Genomic DNA, 17,843 nt, shown 5'->3' on the forward strand with positions numbered 1-17,843 from the left:
TCTCTGTCTGTCAAATGAATGAATGAATAAATAAATAAATAAATATTTTTAAAATAATGCTAGCAAACAGAATCCAACAATACATTGAAAAAAATCACTCACACAATCAGGTAGGATTTATTCCTGGGCTGCGAAGGTGATTTAATATTTGCAAGTCAACCAATGTGATACCTCATGTCAATAAGAGAAAGGCTAAGAAACATATGTTCATTTCAATAGATGCAAAAAAGCATCTGACAAAGTATAAAATCCATTCATGATCAAAACCCGCAACAGGGGCACCTGGGTGGCTGAGTGGGTTAAAGCCTCTGCCTTCGGCTCAGGTCATGATCCCAGGGTCCTGGGATCGAGCCCCGCATCGGGCTGTCTGATCCGCGGAGAGCCTGCTTCTTCCTCTCTCTCTCTCTCTGCCTGCCTCACTGCCTACTTGTGATCTCTGTCTGTCAAATAAATAAATAAAATCTTTAAAAAAAAAAAAACTCTCAACAAAGTAGGTTTAGAAGGAACATACCACAACACAATAATGGCCATATGTAAAAAACTCACAGCTAACGTCATACTCCACATTCACAATGGAGTTCACTGAGACCTTTTCCCCTAACATCGTAAGTAAGACAAAGATGTCCACTCAAACCACTTTTATTCAACATAGTACTGGCAGTCCTAACCACAGGCATCAAAAAACAAAAACAAATAAAAAGTATCCAAATTGGTAAGGAAGAACTAAAACTTTCATTACTTGTGGATGACATGAAACTGTAAATAGAAAACCACCCAAAAAACTACTAGAATTTATGGATGAATTCAGTAAGGTCACGTGATACAAATCAATGTACAGAAAACCACTGCATTTCTACACATTAATAATGAATTACAAATTAAGAAACTGTCCCATTGACAACTGCACCAAAAATAACAAAATACCTAGGAATAAAATTAACCAAGGAGGTGAAAAAACTATACTTTGAAAACAATAAAACACTAATGAAAGAAACTGAAGTTGATACAAACAAATGGAGAGATTTTCATGCTCATGGACTTGGAGAACAAACACTGTTAAAACATCCCTACTTCTCAAAGCAATCCACAGATTTAATGCAATCCTTATCAAAATATCAGCACCATTTTTCACAGAACTGGAAGAAATAATCTTAACATTTGTATGGAACCACAAAAAGCCAAAGCAATCTCAAAAAAGAAGAGCAAAACTTAGAAGTACCACAATCCCAGATTTCAAGATAAACTACAAAGCTATAGTAATCAAAACAGTATAGTACTGGCACAATAACAGACACACAGATCAACAGAACAGGATAGAAAGCCCAGAATTAAATTCAACACTATATGGTCAATTAATTTTCAACAAAATTAATTTTTTCAACAGAAGCAAGAATATGCGGGCGCCTGGGTGGCTCAGTGGGTTAAGCCGCTGCCTTCGGCTCAGGTCATGATCTCAGGGTCCTGGGATCAAGTCCCGCATCGGGTTCTCTGCTCCGCGGGGAGCCTGCTTCCTCCTCTCTCTCTCTCTGCCTGCCTCTCTGCCTACTTGTGATCTCTCTGTGTCAAATGAATGAATAAAATCTTTAAAAAAAAAAAAGAAGCAAGAATATGCAATAGGAAAAAGTCTCTTCAACAAATGGTGTTCAGAAAACTGGACAGTGACATGCAAAAGAATGAAACGGGACCACTTTCTTATACCACAGACAAAAATAAATTCAAAATGGATTAAAGACCTAAATGTGAAACCTGAAACCATAAAAACCCTAGGAGAGAGCATAGGCAGTAATTTCTCTGACATTGACCATATCAGCATTTTTTCTAGATATGCCTTCTGAAGGCAAGGGAAACAAAAGCAAAATTAAACCATTGGGACCACATCAAAATAAATTGCTTCTGCACAGCAAAGGAAACAATCAACAAAACTAAAAGACAACCTACAGAGTGGGAGAAGATACCTGCAAACAATATAGCCAATAAAGGACTAGTATCCAAAATATATAAAGAATTTATACAACTCAACACCAAAAAACTTCACAAATAATCCAATTAAAAATGGGCAAAAGACATCAACAGATGTTCTTCCAAAGAAGACCTAAGGCTGGCCAACAGACACATGAAAAGATGTTCAAAATCACTCATCTTCAGCAAAATGCAAATCAAAACCAGAATGAGATATCACCTGACACCTATCAGAATGGCTCAAATCAAAGACACACGAAATAAAAAGTTTTCTGGTGAGGACAGAGAAAAGGAAATCTGTTGGTGGGAATGCAAACTGGTGCAGTTACTGTGGAACACAGTATGAACATTCCTAAAAAATGTTAAAACAAAATTACTATATGAGCCAGTAATTCCACTAGTATTTACCCAAAGAAGAGAAAAAGAACACTAATTCATGAAGATATAAACACCCCTATAAAGTTTATTGAAGCATTATTTACAATAGCCAAATTATAGAAGCAACTCAAATGTCCAATGATAGATGGATAAAGATGTGGTATATAACTCTACAATGGAATATTACTTAGCCATAAAAAAGAAAGAAATCTGGGACGCCTGGGTGGCTCAGTTGGTTAAGCGGCTGCCTTTGGCTCAGGTCATGATCCCAGCGTCCTGGGATCGAGTCCCACATCGGGCTCCTTGCTCAGCAGGGAGCCTGCTTCTCCCTCTGCCTCTGCTTGCCGTTCTGTCTGCCTGTGATCACTCTCTCTCCCTCTCTCTCCCTGATAAATAAATAAATAAATAAATAAATAAATAAATAAATCTTAAAAAAAAAAAGAAAGAAAGAAATCTTACTGTCTGTAATAACATGGATGAATCATGAGTGTAATGCTAAATAAGTCAAAGAAAGACAAATACCTAATGTTTCATTCATATGTAGAATTTAAGAAACAAAACAAATGAACAAAGAAAAAAGACAAACACAAAATAACAGACTTTAACTACAGAGAACAAACAGATGGTTACCAAAAGGGAAGGAGGTGATGGGTGAAATAGGGGAAGGGGATTAAGAGTACACTTATAACGAGCACAGTAATGTATAGAGTTGCTGAGCCACTATATTGTACACCTGAAACTAATATAACACTGTATATCGCAGTACTAGAATTAAAATTTAAAGAAATAAAGTAAATAAATTAATTAATTAATTAATAAGCAAGTAAGCAAGCAGCTGTGAGTTGTAATATAAATAAATAAATTTTTAGAATGAATGAAGAAATAAGTTTAACATGTCCCTAGTTAACTGACAGGTTTACTAACTTAAATAAAAACACAATGCAAGTGACATATGCACATGTATTATAAACTGATTTTTAAGAACTGCAACAGTAATAAAAATTATTTTTCTAACTCTTTTTTGGGGGGGGTACACTGACTGTTTGACGCATATCCTAATTGTCCTAGTTCTCTATCTCCTCAGGGTAAGGTAATTCATCTACTTTTTGGATTTTTCTTTTATTTTGTTACTGTTATAGACAGAAACATCTGTTCACGTGATTAGAAAAAATTGACAAGGAGCAGCAGTGGGTTTAATGATGTAAATTTAAAATTTTCAGGGGCACCTGGGTGGCTCAGTGGGTTAAAGCCTCTGCCTTCAGCTCGGGTTGTGATCCCAGGGTCCTGGGATCGAGCCCCGCATCAGGCTCTCTGATCAGCGGGGAGCCTGCTTCCTCCTCTCTCTGCCTGCCTCTCTGCCTACTTGTGATCTCTATCAAATAAATAAATAAAATTAAAAAAAAAATAAAAATAAATTTTCAGAGAATTTTACCAGACACAAAGTTAGTCTGTCCAATTTAAAAAGTCATATATATGGAGGTGTGCCTGGCTGGCTCAGTTGTAAAACCATGATCTTGATCTCAGGGTTGTGAGTTCTAGCCCCACACTGGGTACAGAAGTTACAGAAAGCCATATGCATGGCAAGGCAGTTAAAACTTCCACACACTGTTATACTAGCACAAAGCACACATCTCCATTACATAAATATATACCTACTAAACTACCGGCACACATCTGATTTTCCTTCATAAACTATTTATTACTCCAGAAAAAGCACTAAACATTGGTAAAGAAATTCTGTCAGGTACCCAACCAACCTGGTATATCTGACACAGAATACTAAAAATATTTGGAATACCTTCCAATGATGGAGTAAAAATAAATGAAGGCTTTTTAGTACATCTTTAAAGAATTTTAAAGAGCCTTTTCCTAAGCAGTAACCTTGCATATGACTGGCTTCAGGGAAAATTAAACCATGTCGTTATTCAAGACAGTAAAAGCATAAATTATGAATTAATTTATTTTTGCATACCTGATGATTGGCAAAATCCAGTATGTGAAGACAGCACTAAATTTTCAGTCACAGGCTTAATTTTCTGCTCATCACTGCTCCCCTCACCTACAGAATTCTGATCATCATCTCCTATATCAGAAGATGATGATGATGTAATGTCAGCTTGCTTCCTTTTAGTGCTTGTTCTTAAGGAGTTTCTCATTTTCTCCTTGACACCGCCTGTCTTCTTTTTTGCTGAAGTTCTCTGTTTCTTCAGCTTTTTATTGTCTTCAGAACTTTCCTCACCATCAGAAGACGATGAGCCACTATGTACTTCCTTGGTATTTCTCTTTGAATTTAAATTTCTTCTTTCTCTCAGTTCTATTCTTTTCAGTCTCTTATCAGAAGAATCACAACCATCTTCTTTCATGGAATATTTCTCAGTATCAGATGACGAACAATCTTGTCTCTTCCTCAAACTCTTTTCAGGCAAGTTGCATCTTTTCTTCACTCTACTGGATGCCCCGTTCTTACTCCTTTTGTCTTCTGAAGAATCACAACTATCTCTTTTTCCCTGTAATTTCTCAGTATGATCAGATATTTCACCCTTCTTTTTAGGAGTTTTATCTTTTATTTTCTTACTTTTCTTGTCCCCGTAAGTTGTGTCATTCTTATTTTGTTTTATGCCTTTAGGAAAATGAGAAATTTCTTCTCCCTCGGGTAACTTCTCAGTGCTATCAGATGATGATTCATACTGTTGTTCGATCTTAATTACATTTTTCTTCAAGTCTATAGTTTTCTTTTCTTTTACTCCAATTCCCTTTTTGCTCTGCTTTTTGTCATCTTCAGAGGATTCATCACTCTGCTCTTTCTTTGGGAAATTCTCAGCAATGTCAGATATGCCAGCCTGTACTTTCTTACACGATTTGGTTTTCAAATGCTTACTCTTTTCTTTAGTTTCAGCAAACTTTTTGTCTTCTGGAGAATTAAAACTCTCCTCTTTCCCTGAAGGCAGCTTATCAGCACCATCAGAAGAAACACCTAACTGTTGCTTCTTAGAAATTCGATCTCTTAAATCCATATTGGTCCCATCTTTATCGACTGTGCCTTCTGCTGGAGTGAAATTCTCTCTCTCACGTTTCCTTTCAGCATCATCAGATGATCCTTCTTGTGTGGTCTTCAAATTTTTCTGCCCTTGATTATCCATTCCTTTTTTTCTGTGTTTTTCATCTTCAGAAGAATCATAATCTTCTTTATTTGGAACTCTTTTTTTGGTTGTTTTGGCAGCCCCAATTTTACTCATACTCTTTATCTCTTTTTCTAATTCTGAGTCATAATTGGAAGATTCAGACTGGTTTTGTCGTTTCTTTTTAGAAATTATAGACCTCTTAGCTGATTTGCCTTTTTTAATATCATAATCTGAACCAGAAGTAGAACTTTTTCGTTTCCTTTTTCCTTTATCATCTTTCCCTGTTTGAGTCTTTAAATCATACAAAGTCTTCTCATGATTTGTATGAGTTTCATTGATATCAGTATCTGAAGAAGAACTGTGATTCATCCTGGATACCTCTTTGAGGATTGCTAACATTTCATCAGAATCTGAATTCTGATCCACAATCTCCGACTGCTTAGATTTAGCCAATTTATTAGGTTTGGGATTATCTATAGCACTGTCAGAAGAATTCCGCTTATCCTTTTTTCTCATTGGAACTGATAGTTTTTGTTTCTCCTTAACTGTTTCATTACTTTCTTCATCTGAATTAGATGTTGCAGGATTGGTTTCTGTCTGTCGCCTCAAGGGAGTAGTCTTTACACGTGGAGATCTTCGAAGATCGGATTCTTCTGAAAGTAATGGAACTTCACTTTCAAATAAATGCTCACTATCATTCTTTTCCTGTCCAACTCCACAGTTCTCTGGCTTGGGGTTCAGACCAGAACTTTTACAGCCATCTTTATCTTGGGGTACTTCCTGACAATCAGCACCTTTAATTGGAGAATTAGAAAGGGAAACGGGGGTGAGTTTAACATATAATTCTTTTGTTACTTTAGCAGTAGTTTTTGACTTAATACCTCCTCTGTTGTCTTTTGAAGTAATATTTAATTTTACAGAAGAACTCTCCAGTTCTTGGTCAGTTCCACTATTGCCATCTCCCTGATTATCAGCAGAACTCTGAACTTCCATAGCTGTCTCAAGATTCTCAAAAATGTCTTCTGGAACTGAGGAAGGAACAGAAACAATATCCATGTCTAAATCTTCAGAAGTGTTAGCAGGTTCATACTGAGGTTCTTCTTTTTTATCTGATTTCTTATGTTCACCAGTGGCATTTTTATTTGTTCTTTGTTCCTGTACTGTAATATTCTGATCCATGTGCTCACTATCCACCGGCTTTCTTGCCAGTTTAGCTTCTGATTTTGAAATATCTTTTTTTTCTAAAGCACATGGTTTTTCTCCTTTTCGTACTTTTGTTTCAGACTTAGCATCTATGACCTTATGCTCTTTGGTATTTTTCTCTTTGTTTCCAGCATCCAAAGCTCGAATCTCTGAATTCAACTCTTCTTCTAATGCAAGATGAGCTTTCTTGATATCAGCTAACACAGATTTAAAAGCCTTAAGCTGGCGTAACTTTATAGCAGAACTGGTTTCTGAATTATCTGCTGCCTGCTTCAAAAACTTAACGTAACTGGAGTTCATGTTAGATGTGGTCTCAATCAGTTTTTTTGCCTTCTTAATCATCTCTTTGGGCACAATTAGTGCTGAATAAGAGTAGGTTACTGAACCAGAACATGAATCATCTAATTTCTTTTCTTCTCCATTACAATTGGAACTATTTTTCTTTGGAGAAAATCTGGGTGTGTGGTCATATACTTTATTACTCTTTTCATTGTCAACTTTTATCTTCTTCTTATTTTGTTGCAACAACTGTTCTAAATTTTCAAATACGCTATTACATGCAGTGACCAAGTCCAACAAAGGTTCTGGGTGACAAATGTAGCAATACCACTGGTTGTTTTCATCCATTATTGCAGAGAGTTCCTTTCGACCAAGGTTGCGCAGAATGCATTTCTTGCAGAAGGCATTATGGCAAAAGTCGCAGCAAATCAAGTTTCCACCTTCTGCACACCACCTGAAATTATTAAAAGATGAAAATATTATTCCAAAGTGAAACTCACTCTAAATTTTTTTCATTGTTAAAGCAATTTAAATTTTCCTGCCAGGAATTCTAATAGTTATTTGGGTCATCTGCTTATTCTTTACTGGAAACTTAAACATAAACCTAAGGTTTTGTAGAAAAGAATAACCTTCCTTTAAAGACATCAATGATGATACAATGAAAAAATGGATCTAGTAACACGCTATGTAAGAATTTCCCCCCAAAAAGTAGACAATACTGAATTTATGTTCATCTTGATTTATTACCTACCTACATTGCTCATCCATTCCATCAGAGTCACGGCTAATATCATCACTCATGTAATATTTAAAGCAATTCTATTAAAAGAAAAGGGGAAGGGGAAATTTTATATTCAAAATGCATAATATTCATAAAGGACAAAAACTTTATTTTCAAGTCATTAAAAAAAGCTGAGGGAAAGTGTGTGTATTTGTGTGAGAAAACCAAAGCAAAACACTCACTACCCCATACTAGTACTTTCCAGACACAGAAATACCTCAATAATTCCTTGAAATAGATTTCCATATCATCAAGTACCACTCTACTTTATATAATGTTTGTAAAAGATTTTGGCAAATCAGGATTCTAATTTTATACGATGAACTACTAAACCTCTACATAAAGATGTATCAGATGCTGCTACTTCAGGTATTTAGTAACCTTCACATATAAACACCTGCTTTGTGTACGGCTAAGCAACACTATCCTACATTTAGTTTCATTCTCTTTAAATCTCAAAACATTATACACAACTGGAAGTAGTACACCCAATTTTAGAGAAAAGGCTAATACGTAAGTAAATCTCCTCAAGTCATACAATTAGGTTACAGGCAAAGCTGGTACTCAAATTCAAGTCTGACTGACTTTAAATTCATTTTCACTAAGCCTGGAGAAAGGGAAGGTTCTCTGCCCAGTGATGAAAAGTACCAATTAATAAAATGGGCTAGGCTCAACAGACTAGGCCTTGAAAAAATATATATATATATTTTAGAAAAAAGAAAGGAAATGCACATTAAAAATCCAACCATATGAAATTCAACTATCCCATTTTAAAACTAGAAGCTACAACATGTCCCCCTAAATAGGCTCATGGTTGAACTGAATTCAAGCAATGGAGAAACACAAATTGCAAAAAAAAAAAAAAAAAAAAAAAAGTAAATTCAGTCTACTTAAGTAGGTCTATATCAAAAACTCATACAATGAAATACTTAGAGGGGGCGCCTGGGAGCAGTAAAGCATATGCCTTCAGCTCAGGTTGTGATCTTGGGGTCCTGGGACAAGCCCCACATCTGGCTCTCTGCTCAGCAGGGAGTCTGCGCTCTCTCTCTCTCTCTCTCTCTCTCTCTCTCTCTCCTTCTCTCTCTGATCCTCTGCCCCACTTGTGCTCTCTCACTCTCAAATAAATAAATAAAATCTTGAAGAAAAAAAAAAGACCTAGAACTGGATCTCTGAGGAAAATCTGGTCTGCTCCTGCATTTCAAGGAAGCATTTTGTTGGAAAACAAACTAACCCAGAATTAATCTTAGCAGTAATGAGTAAGGGAAATCATAACTTTGATATTATAGATATTTAAAATTAACTCCACAGTATCACTAATAAAAGAGTATACACAGACTGTTAAAACTATCTACAACACATATGAAGCATTTTTTTAAAAGATTTTATTTATTTATTTGACAGAGAGAGATCACAGTAGACAGAGAGGCAGGCAGAGAGAGAGAAAGGGAAGCAGGCTCCCTGCTGAGCAGAGAGACCGATGCGGGACTCGATCCCAGGACCCTGAGATCATGACCTGAGCTGTAGGCAGCGGCTTAACCCACTGAGCCACCCAGGCGCCCCCATATGAAGCATTTTTAATTCTATCATCACCAACTTATGTCAAAACCCTGCCCCACATGGAGAGTTGAGATTTGGGTAACCAGAATACATGAGAGGGAAGGTTATAAAACATACATCTGCACACATGTATACTCTTTAGATTTGCCAACACACCATGCTCTGCTTCACTTACCAGCTTTTGAATACCATGTTGCCTCTGCTTAGAATACGCTGAGCCAATCCCACTCCACCAGGCTAATCTATTTACAGCTCAGATATCAGCTTATAGCATCTCCATTATAAAGCCCCCCAACCCAACTCCAGATTACACAGGATTCCTGTATGTTCCCACATTACACAGTGCTTCCCCTATCATGGCTCTTACTGGGCTTTTTGTAATGTCTGTTCTCCCCATTACCTCATAAGCCCTCCAAAGACCAGGCCCATCCTATTTATCACTATGCACCAGAAGTCTGACACTGTAAACCAAATATCTAATACACAGCAAACGTTCAAATATTTGTGGAATGAATTATAAGTAGATCATTACATACCTTACAAATAAGTACTTGCAGTGAAGGATGTCTGTAAATGGAATCTTTTTGAAAATGATTGACCTGTTGTCCACAAGCTGTGCAGCTCACAATCCCATGAAGCCCATCTTCTAGGAGAAAGGAGTGACCATTATTCAGACATACACACACACACACACACACACACACACACACACACACACATAAAAAAAGATATTTACTTTAGTCAGCATTTTGCAATTTTCATATTAGAAATTAAATACTTCATAATCATTAGAAAAGTGACATTTTGGACACGAAAGGCTAATAATTTTACGGACTTACTAAAAACATGACAACCTTGGAAAATTCCAGAACTACAAATCCTAATCTGTTTCCTTTTACAGATGCAAACCCTATTTCTCAACATGATAAAACATGAAGAGACTCCATAAGAGAAGTTCTAAAAATATGGGTCAAGAACTCTTTTTCATTTTGCTATTGCTTTGCAAATAAATTAATTATCAGTTCTTAAAGAATGCAGAAGCAAGTGACGTATGTGGAACAGTCTTTTGCATCCTTATACTTAAAAATTAGGTATCCTCAAAATGAAAATGTCTACACAGACTCTTCCAATATAGTACATGAAAACCTGCGAGTTTTAAATTACCAATTTCTTACCTTAGATTTATTTCAATACTATCTATAATTCCCATTAACCTCTCTATCTCACTATCCACTACGTATCAGCACTGTCTACTATTTCCAATTAAGGACAAATAAGACTTGCAGGTGTATCTATCGATGTTGACAGCAAAACCTGAGAATGACTTGGAGGAGGGGGAAAGCAGAGCCCCATTCCACAGTGTCTGCAGGAAAACAGACTAAAGATAAGCCAATGCAACAAAGAGGAAACCTCTCCTGCCTCACTTTCATCCCTAGTTCTGCGTAGGGCAGTGCTTCACAATCTGAGCGGAACATCAGAATCATCTGAAGAAACTTTTTAAAAGCAGAGACAGTCATTCTCATCCCTAAACCACTGAATAAGAATCTCCTAGACTTTTTTCTTCTAGTTTTAACAGATGATTCTGATGTGCAACCAAGATCTTGACAGAAGATGACAGATTACGATTCCAAACAAGCCAATGAAAATGCCTGCATTCACAAATAAAAAGATAATTAAAATAATAACCTATCCCTAAATAAAAAGCAAAACAATACATACATTTCCCACCTCTCAATTTTCTATTTTGTTTTTTTCTTCCTCTTTAGGTCCAAATCACCATGGACCTGAATATCACAAAGATTCTTATTTGCAGAAGTTAAGAAAGTTTAAAACGAAGTTTTAAGGGTACCATCATACTTTTCCAGACAATATAGAGAATTTGAAGACTCACTATATAAGTTGCTAATATTTTATATCATACTGTCCTATGTTAGTGTTTGACCTTGAGTGCTATATATAGTGTGCTTCATTTCAAATAATGACTGCATTAAGATATACTAATAAAAGAATATGAATGTTCATCCAATGTTAACATAATAAATATTAAGCATCTTCTATATGCTTTTGTACACATATCACTCAAAAATTAAAACTAAGTGATCCTTTGGAGAATTCTCCCACATGTGCACAAAGAATCGTATATATGATATTCACTGCAGCACTAAATAGGAAATTAGAAAACTTCAAAAACAAAAAATTGGAAATAATTTCCATCTGGGAAATGGACAGTGGTTTATTCACATAACAAAATTCTACAGAGCAGTGGAAAATAAAAAACCAGATGTATATTCACTGAGATGGACACACTTCAAAAGCAATAATGAATGTGAAATGTTGCAAAAGGATATACACAAGATACTACTTTATATATTTTAAGTGAAAAATAAATGCTTTATGAATAAACATGAACAGGAAAAATACAAAAACATATATGAAGATAATATACACACATGCATACAAACTTCAAAATAATCATCATGGCGGGGACGGGGTGGAAATGGAGGAGTAAGACTGAACCAGTATTTCATTTAAGTGAGATGTAAAGCCAACACTGAATAATGGTGAAATGTTACTTCATGTACTTGTTTCTATATGTAAATGCTTCACATTTTTACTTTTAGCTATAAAATACCTTAAGGATTATAATATAATGTGTAAATGGAAGAGAGGCATTTTCATTTCTGAGCTCAACGCATTTTAATAGATTTAAAGAGAACAAAACTCTATAAAACATTAATGATAAAAACTGAAGATGACACAAAGATATGGGGACATTCCATGCTAATGGATTAGAAGAACAAATATTGTTAAAATGTCTAAAATTACTCAAAACAATCTACATATTTAATGCAATCCCTATCAAAACACCATGGCATAGCACTTTTCACAAAACTAGAAAAAACAATCCTAAAATTTGCATGGAACCACAAAAGACCCCAAATAGCCAAAGCAACCTTGAAAATGAAAAAGCTAAAGGTATCACAATTTCAGACTTAAATTATTTATAAAGCTGAAGTAATCAAAACAGTATAGTACTGGCACAAAAACAGACATATAGATCAATAGAACAGAATACAAAACCCAGAAATAAGCCCATAATTATATGGCCAATCTCTGACAAATAAAGAAGACTATCCAGTGGGAAAAAGAGAGTCTCTTCAACAAATGGTGTTGGGAAAATATGAAAAGGAGAGTCTCTTCAACAAATGGTGTTGGGAAAACATGATGTGAAAGAATGAAACTGGACCACTTTCTTTCACTATACACAAAAATAAACTCAAAATGGATTAAACACCTAAATGTGAGACCTGAAACTATAAAAATCTTAGAGGAGGGAGACCTGGTTGGCTCCATCAGTGGAGTGTGCAACTCACGATCTCAAGGTTTTAAGTTTAAGTCCCATAGTGGGTGTAGAGATTACTTAAAATTTTTTTTAAAAAATCCTAACTGGGTTTTATACACAACCAATGAATGTACTATATGTTGGCTAACTGATTTTAAATTTTTAAAAATCCTAGAAGAAAGCAAAGGCAGTGATGTCCCTGATATCTACCATCATAACACTTTTCTAGATATGTCTCCTGAGGCAAAGGAAATAAAAATTAACTCTTGGGACTACATCAAAATAAAAGGCTTCTGCACAGTGAAGGAAACAATCAACAAAACTAAAAGGTAACCTACAGAATGGGAGAAGATATCTGCAAATGATATCTAAGAAAGGGTTAGTATCCAAAACATATAAAGAATTTATAAATCCCAACACCCAAAAAATGAATAATCCAATTAAAAAATGGGCAGAGGGCACGGATTGCATGGAGCACTGGGTGTGGTGCAAAAATAATGAATACTGTTATGCTGAAAATAAAAAATAAATTTAAAAAAAAATAAAGACAATTAAATCTAGAATTTAATATCCAAAAAAAAAAAAAATGGGCAGAGAACATGAACAGACATTTCTCCAAAGAAGACACCCGGGCAGCCAACAGACACATGAAAAGATGCTCAACATCAGTCATTATCAGGGAAATGCAAATCATAAATACAATGAGATATCAACCCATACCTGTCAGAATGGCTAAAATCAAAAACACAAGAAAAACAAGTGTTGACAAAGACGTGGAAAAAAGGGAACCCTCTTCACTATTGGTAGGAATGTCAACTGGTGTACCCATTCTGGAAAACAATATGAAGGTTCCTCAAAAAGTTAAAAATGGAACTATCCTACAATCCAGTAATTGAATTACTGGGTATTTACCCCCAAAATACAAAAACACTAATTCAAAGGGACACATACACATATTTAGAGAAGCAGTATTTACAACAGCCGAATTATGTAAGCAGCCAAAGTATCCATTGACAGATGAATGGATAAAGAAGATATGGTATATATACACAATGGAATATTATTCAGCCATTAAAAAAAAGAATGAAATCTTGCCATTTGCAATGACATGGCTAGAACTAGAGAGAGTAATGCTAAGGAAAATAAATCTGAGAAAAACAAATACCATATGATTTCACTCATATGTGGAATTTAAGGGAGAAAAAGGACGACAAGAAAAAAAGAGAGAGAAGCCAAGAAACAGACTCTTAGCTATAGCAAACAAAACTAATGGTTACCAGAGGGAAGGTGGGTATGGGGATGGGTAAAATAGGCAATGGGGATTAAGAAGTACTCCTGTCACAATAAGTACTGTGTGATGTATGGAATTGTTGAATCACTATGTTGTACACCTAAAACTAATATAACACAGTATGCTAAATATACTGGAATTTAAAATAAAAGAAAATTATTGTGCCAGGTAGAAAAATTAGGTGTAAAATGTACTTTCTAACAAACTGCGGAAAAGGTTGTCAGTAGGCTATGGTGTTTTGTTTTGTTTTGTTTTGTTTTTAAAGATTTTATTTATTTGTCAGAGAGAGAGAGAACTTAAGCAGGCAGAGCAGCAGGCAGAGGCAGAGAGAGAAGCAGGCTCCCCACCGAGCAAGGAGTCCGACGCGGGACTCGATCCCAGGACCCTGGGATTATGACCTGAGCCGAAGGCAGTGGCTTAACCAACTGAGCCACACAGCTGTCCCAGCTATGGTGTTTTATAAAGGGGCGCCTGGGTGGCTCAGTGGGTTAAAGCCTCTGCCTTCAGCTTGGGTCATGATCTCAGGTCCTGGGATCAAGCCCCGCATCGGGCTCTCTGCTTGGCGGGGAGCCTGCTTCCTCCTCTCTCTCTGCCTCTCTGCCTGCTTGTGATCTCTGTCAAATAAATGAATAAAATCTTTAAAAAAAAAAAAGTGGCTCCTAAAATGGTGGATAAAACTATACTTTTAATTTTGTTTCAAATCAATATAAGATTATACAGAGTTTACCTTCTTGACAGTTTTCCTAAGCTAGGCTTTAATTATAGAACTTTCCTAGGAAGCTTGAATATTAACTTGCAATTCAGTACCTCAGATCACTGGTTTATTCATACACGTGTACATAAGCAAACAGTTAAATTCCCTGTATAATTTCTGACAGTTTAAAGATATAGAAAATCATTAAGACAAAAATTAACATGAGAGATTTAGGTACTACTATATATGGGTCTATAAACATACATTTCATTAAGCATAATATAAACATTCCTACACAGAACACTCAATAAAATGTTCCAAATGTATCAGCTTAGACCAAACACCAGCAGCATAGTGAAATGGTACTAAGAATGCACTCCCCATTGGTGGGGAGTGTGTGTTGTGGGGAGTGCTGTGAAGTGTGTAAACCTGGCGATTCAAAGAACTGAATCCCTGGGGCTAAAAATACATTTTATGTTTATAAAAAAGATTTTTAAAAAAGAATGCATTCCCCAACAACTGTGCTTTTTTTCCATTCTCCTTTTGGGCCCTTATACACATTCTAGACACTGAATAAGAGCGCCTCCTCAAAGACCCCACTTAGATACTAATTTTGATACAATATAGTACACTTAGTTATCTATTCTCCAGACTCTTGCTACTGATCCCTACAGTCACCTTCAACTTGCTGATTCTCTTTCTTTTAACAAAACTATTCAGCTTTGGCGAGCTCTGCTGCTGCAATGGCCGTTTCCCTACTATGAACTACATTCTCCATAAATTTTCCCTATGCGTGAAAGGAGCAGAACGCCCCCTTGTGGACAACAGACTAAACATTTCTTTGATTTTCTCCAACAACCTAATGAGTTATTTAATCCAAAAATATATATAATACAGATATACTTTACTAATTCCATCAAGATAAGCATATAGCACTGAAATAAAAATCTGCACAAAATTTCACCAATATAAGTACTATGCTATAATTTCACAAGTAACATGATAAATATTAAAGACATGCTTCCATTACACTTCTACTTAGAAATTTAGTGTCATGTTTTCTTTTTTAGAGATTTGTTCCTTTTACCGTCATGGATTATGGCTCTGCAAATCTGCCCAAAAAATATACAGGCACTATTTAAAAATCACAAACTGGAAACATACCCCACTGTCATAAATTTCCAAATGAATCCTCCTTATACTAACTTTCTACAGATGATTAGTCAACATGGTGTGTGTATAAGTGGAGGTAGACAGACAAAAGAAGAGACAGCTCAGACAGCTGGAAGGAAGGTTAATAGCTCTAGCTCCCTTCTCCTTCCTACTCATTTCTACATTATTTTCCTTACATCAGTTGATCTCCAACTTTAATATACAAAAGAACAAAATGGGGCTCATTCTTGACATCATCCCCCAAAATTCTAATTTGTTAGTGGAGTTAAGGGACTTGCATTTTTAATAAGCACCCCAAATAATACTAACACACAGGTAACTCTGTGATACAATGTATTATTTATTTTTATATATATACACACACACACACATACACACACATACACACACACACACACACACACACACACATACACACACACACACACACACACACACACACACACACACACACACACACACACACACACACACAGTTACCTGAAGGCCACAGGCAAGATTTTGTCCAAATCTGAAACTCTTTCCAGGTGAAAGGGAACACATGGTATTTTGGCGTATAGGCATTACAGAACTAATACTCAAGAAGGAAATGCTAAGCTTCTTGAGATAACTTTATAGCCACTGAAGGCAAAGGTATTTTGATATATGTTTAACCTTTTCTGCTTCAGAGCTCAGAGAGAAACAGAAGCTATTTTTAAGTAGTGCTTTTAATAAACAACGGGCAGAAAAGTGGAGGTATTTTTAATAAGCACATCAGATTTTCCAATATGGTCATAAACAGCAATTTAAACTCATGTTTTCATTTCCACTTGTATTTACCTCCGCGTTTTTTGAGATTTTCAGTTTTCATTTTACTTCTGCTTCTAAATTCAGGCCCTTTAAAATCATCTTTGTCTTCATTCAGCACTGGCTCTGGTTGTACAATCACTGTACCTAGAATGATTTCATTTAAAAAACCATTACACATATTAAATGTGCAAATGAAGTACAAGACTTCAGTTCAGATAAAGCCAACATTGCTGGTACATAATTTTGTTCTTTCAAGCTTTCAATACTTGTGTAAGGACCTCTTCAAAACTAAATAAAACAGGGAAATAGTAGAAGGGCCAGGTGTCAGCAATAAGATTACTTGTTGGAATATAATTAATAAAAAAATAGGGTGGGGATCTTATGAACTGATTATAACAGAAATGTGTGAATAAAGTAGAAAGTCTCAGCCCAGTTCTGAATTTTTAGTGCCTATCACAAAAACTGTTTTGAGTATAAACACCCATGCTAAGCTCCAAAAAAGTTTATAAAATAGAAGGACCAGAAGGAAAATTTTAAAAAGACATCCTATTCTTCTCATAATTCAAATCACAAACTCAGAAAAAGATTTGTAAGGGTTTTTTTTATATTGTTTTGGGGGAGGACAGTGGGAGGCAATGTGAGAAGTTAATTCTGCTATTATTGCTATACCTATTCTGAGGCATTTCCCAACTAGTATGTCAAATTTTTAGTACCCAGAAAAGTCCTTAAAGAGTCTTAAAACAGAAGATTTCCTTAAGGTATTTAAGCTCAACTGTTCTAACAATAAACTGTAGAATGAGATCAACTATTGGTCTCTATGGAATATTTTAGAAAAAATGTACTTCTTAGTATAAAACATGTGATCTGAGAAGACAGGTTGTTAATTTATGTTTTCTTTATAATCTCTCAAGAGCAAATAAAGCAGGAGCATAGTAAAAAGGGTCCAGCTCTCACATTTACCTACATTGCTGGGCTTGGTAATACAAGGGGCAGGGGCAGTACTGTCAGGGGCAGTATCCCTGAAACATGGGCCTATGTTATTCAGCACACAGATTTTGGCAAGGTATAACATCTAGTAATATGTATTTCTGAGTCTCTGAAAAAAAGGAAGGGAAAGCAGGCATAGAGGATTGAGTTTTTACAAACTGGTGATTATTAATCTACACACCAAAAAAACCTTCATTTACAACAACCATTTCACATACATACTCTCGGAGAAGCCATAGCATTTGAAAAAGCTCAAGATTTATAATTAATGAAAAAATAGAATTATT

General features: G+C 35.6%; 1 protein-coding gene across 8 annotated transcripts in view; it reads right to left on the bottom strand.

The window, feature by feature from the left end:
* The window catches only part of ATRX (ATRX chromatin remodeler), a 290,605-nt gene that overhangs the window by 195,172 nt on the left and 77,590 nt on the right, over nt 1-17,843 (bottom strand). For 3 of the 8 annotated variants that reach the window (XM_032331147.1, XM_032331141.1, XM_032331148.1), the window contains exons 6-9: nt 16,600-16,713; nt 9,816-9,925; nt 7,693-7,760; nt 4,310-7,395 (exon numbers count right to left, since the gene is read on the bottom strand). In XM_032331147.1, coding sequence (XP_032187038.1) covers nt 4,310-7,395; nt 7,693-7,760; nt 9,816-9,925; nt 16,600-16,713 — 3,378 coding nt within the window. The remainder of the gene's footprint in view (nt 1-4,309; nt 7,396-7,692; nt 7,761-9,815; nt 9,926-16,599; nt 16,714-17,843) is intronic. The other 5 variants (XM_032331143.1, XM_032331146.1, XM_032331142.1 and 2 more) reach the window with 5 other exon arrangements.

This window comes from Mustela erminea, chromosome X (genome assembly GCF_009829155.1).
Source record: "Mustela erminea isolate mMusErm1 chromosome X, mMusErm1.Pri, whole genome shotgun sequence".
NCBI lineage: Eukaryota > Metazoa > Chordata > Mammalia > Carnivora > Mustelidae > Mustela > Mustela erminea.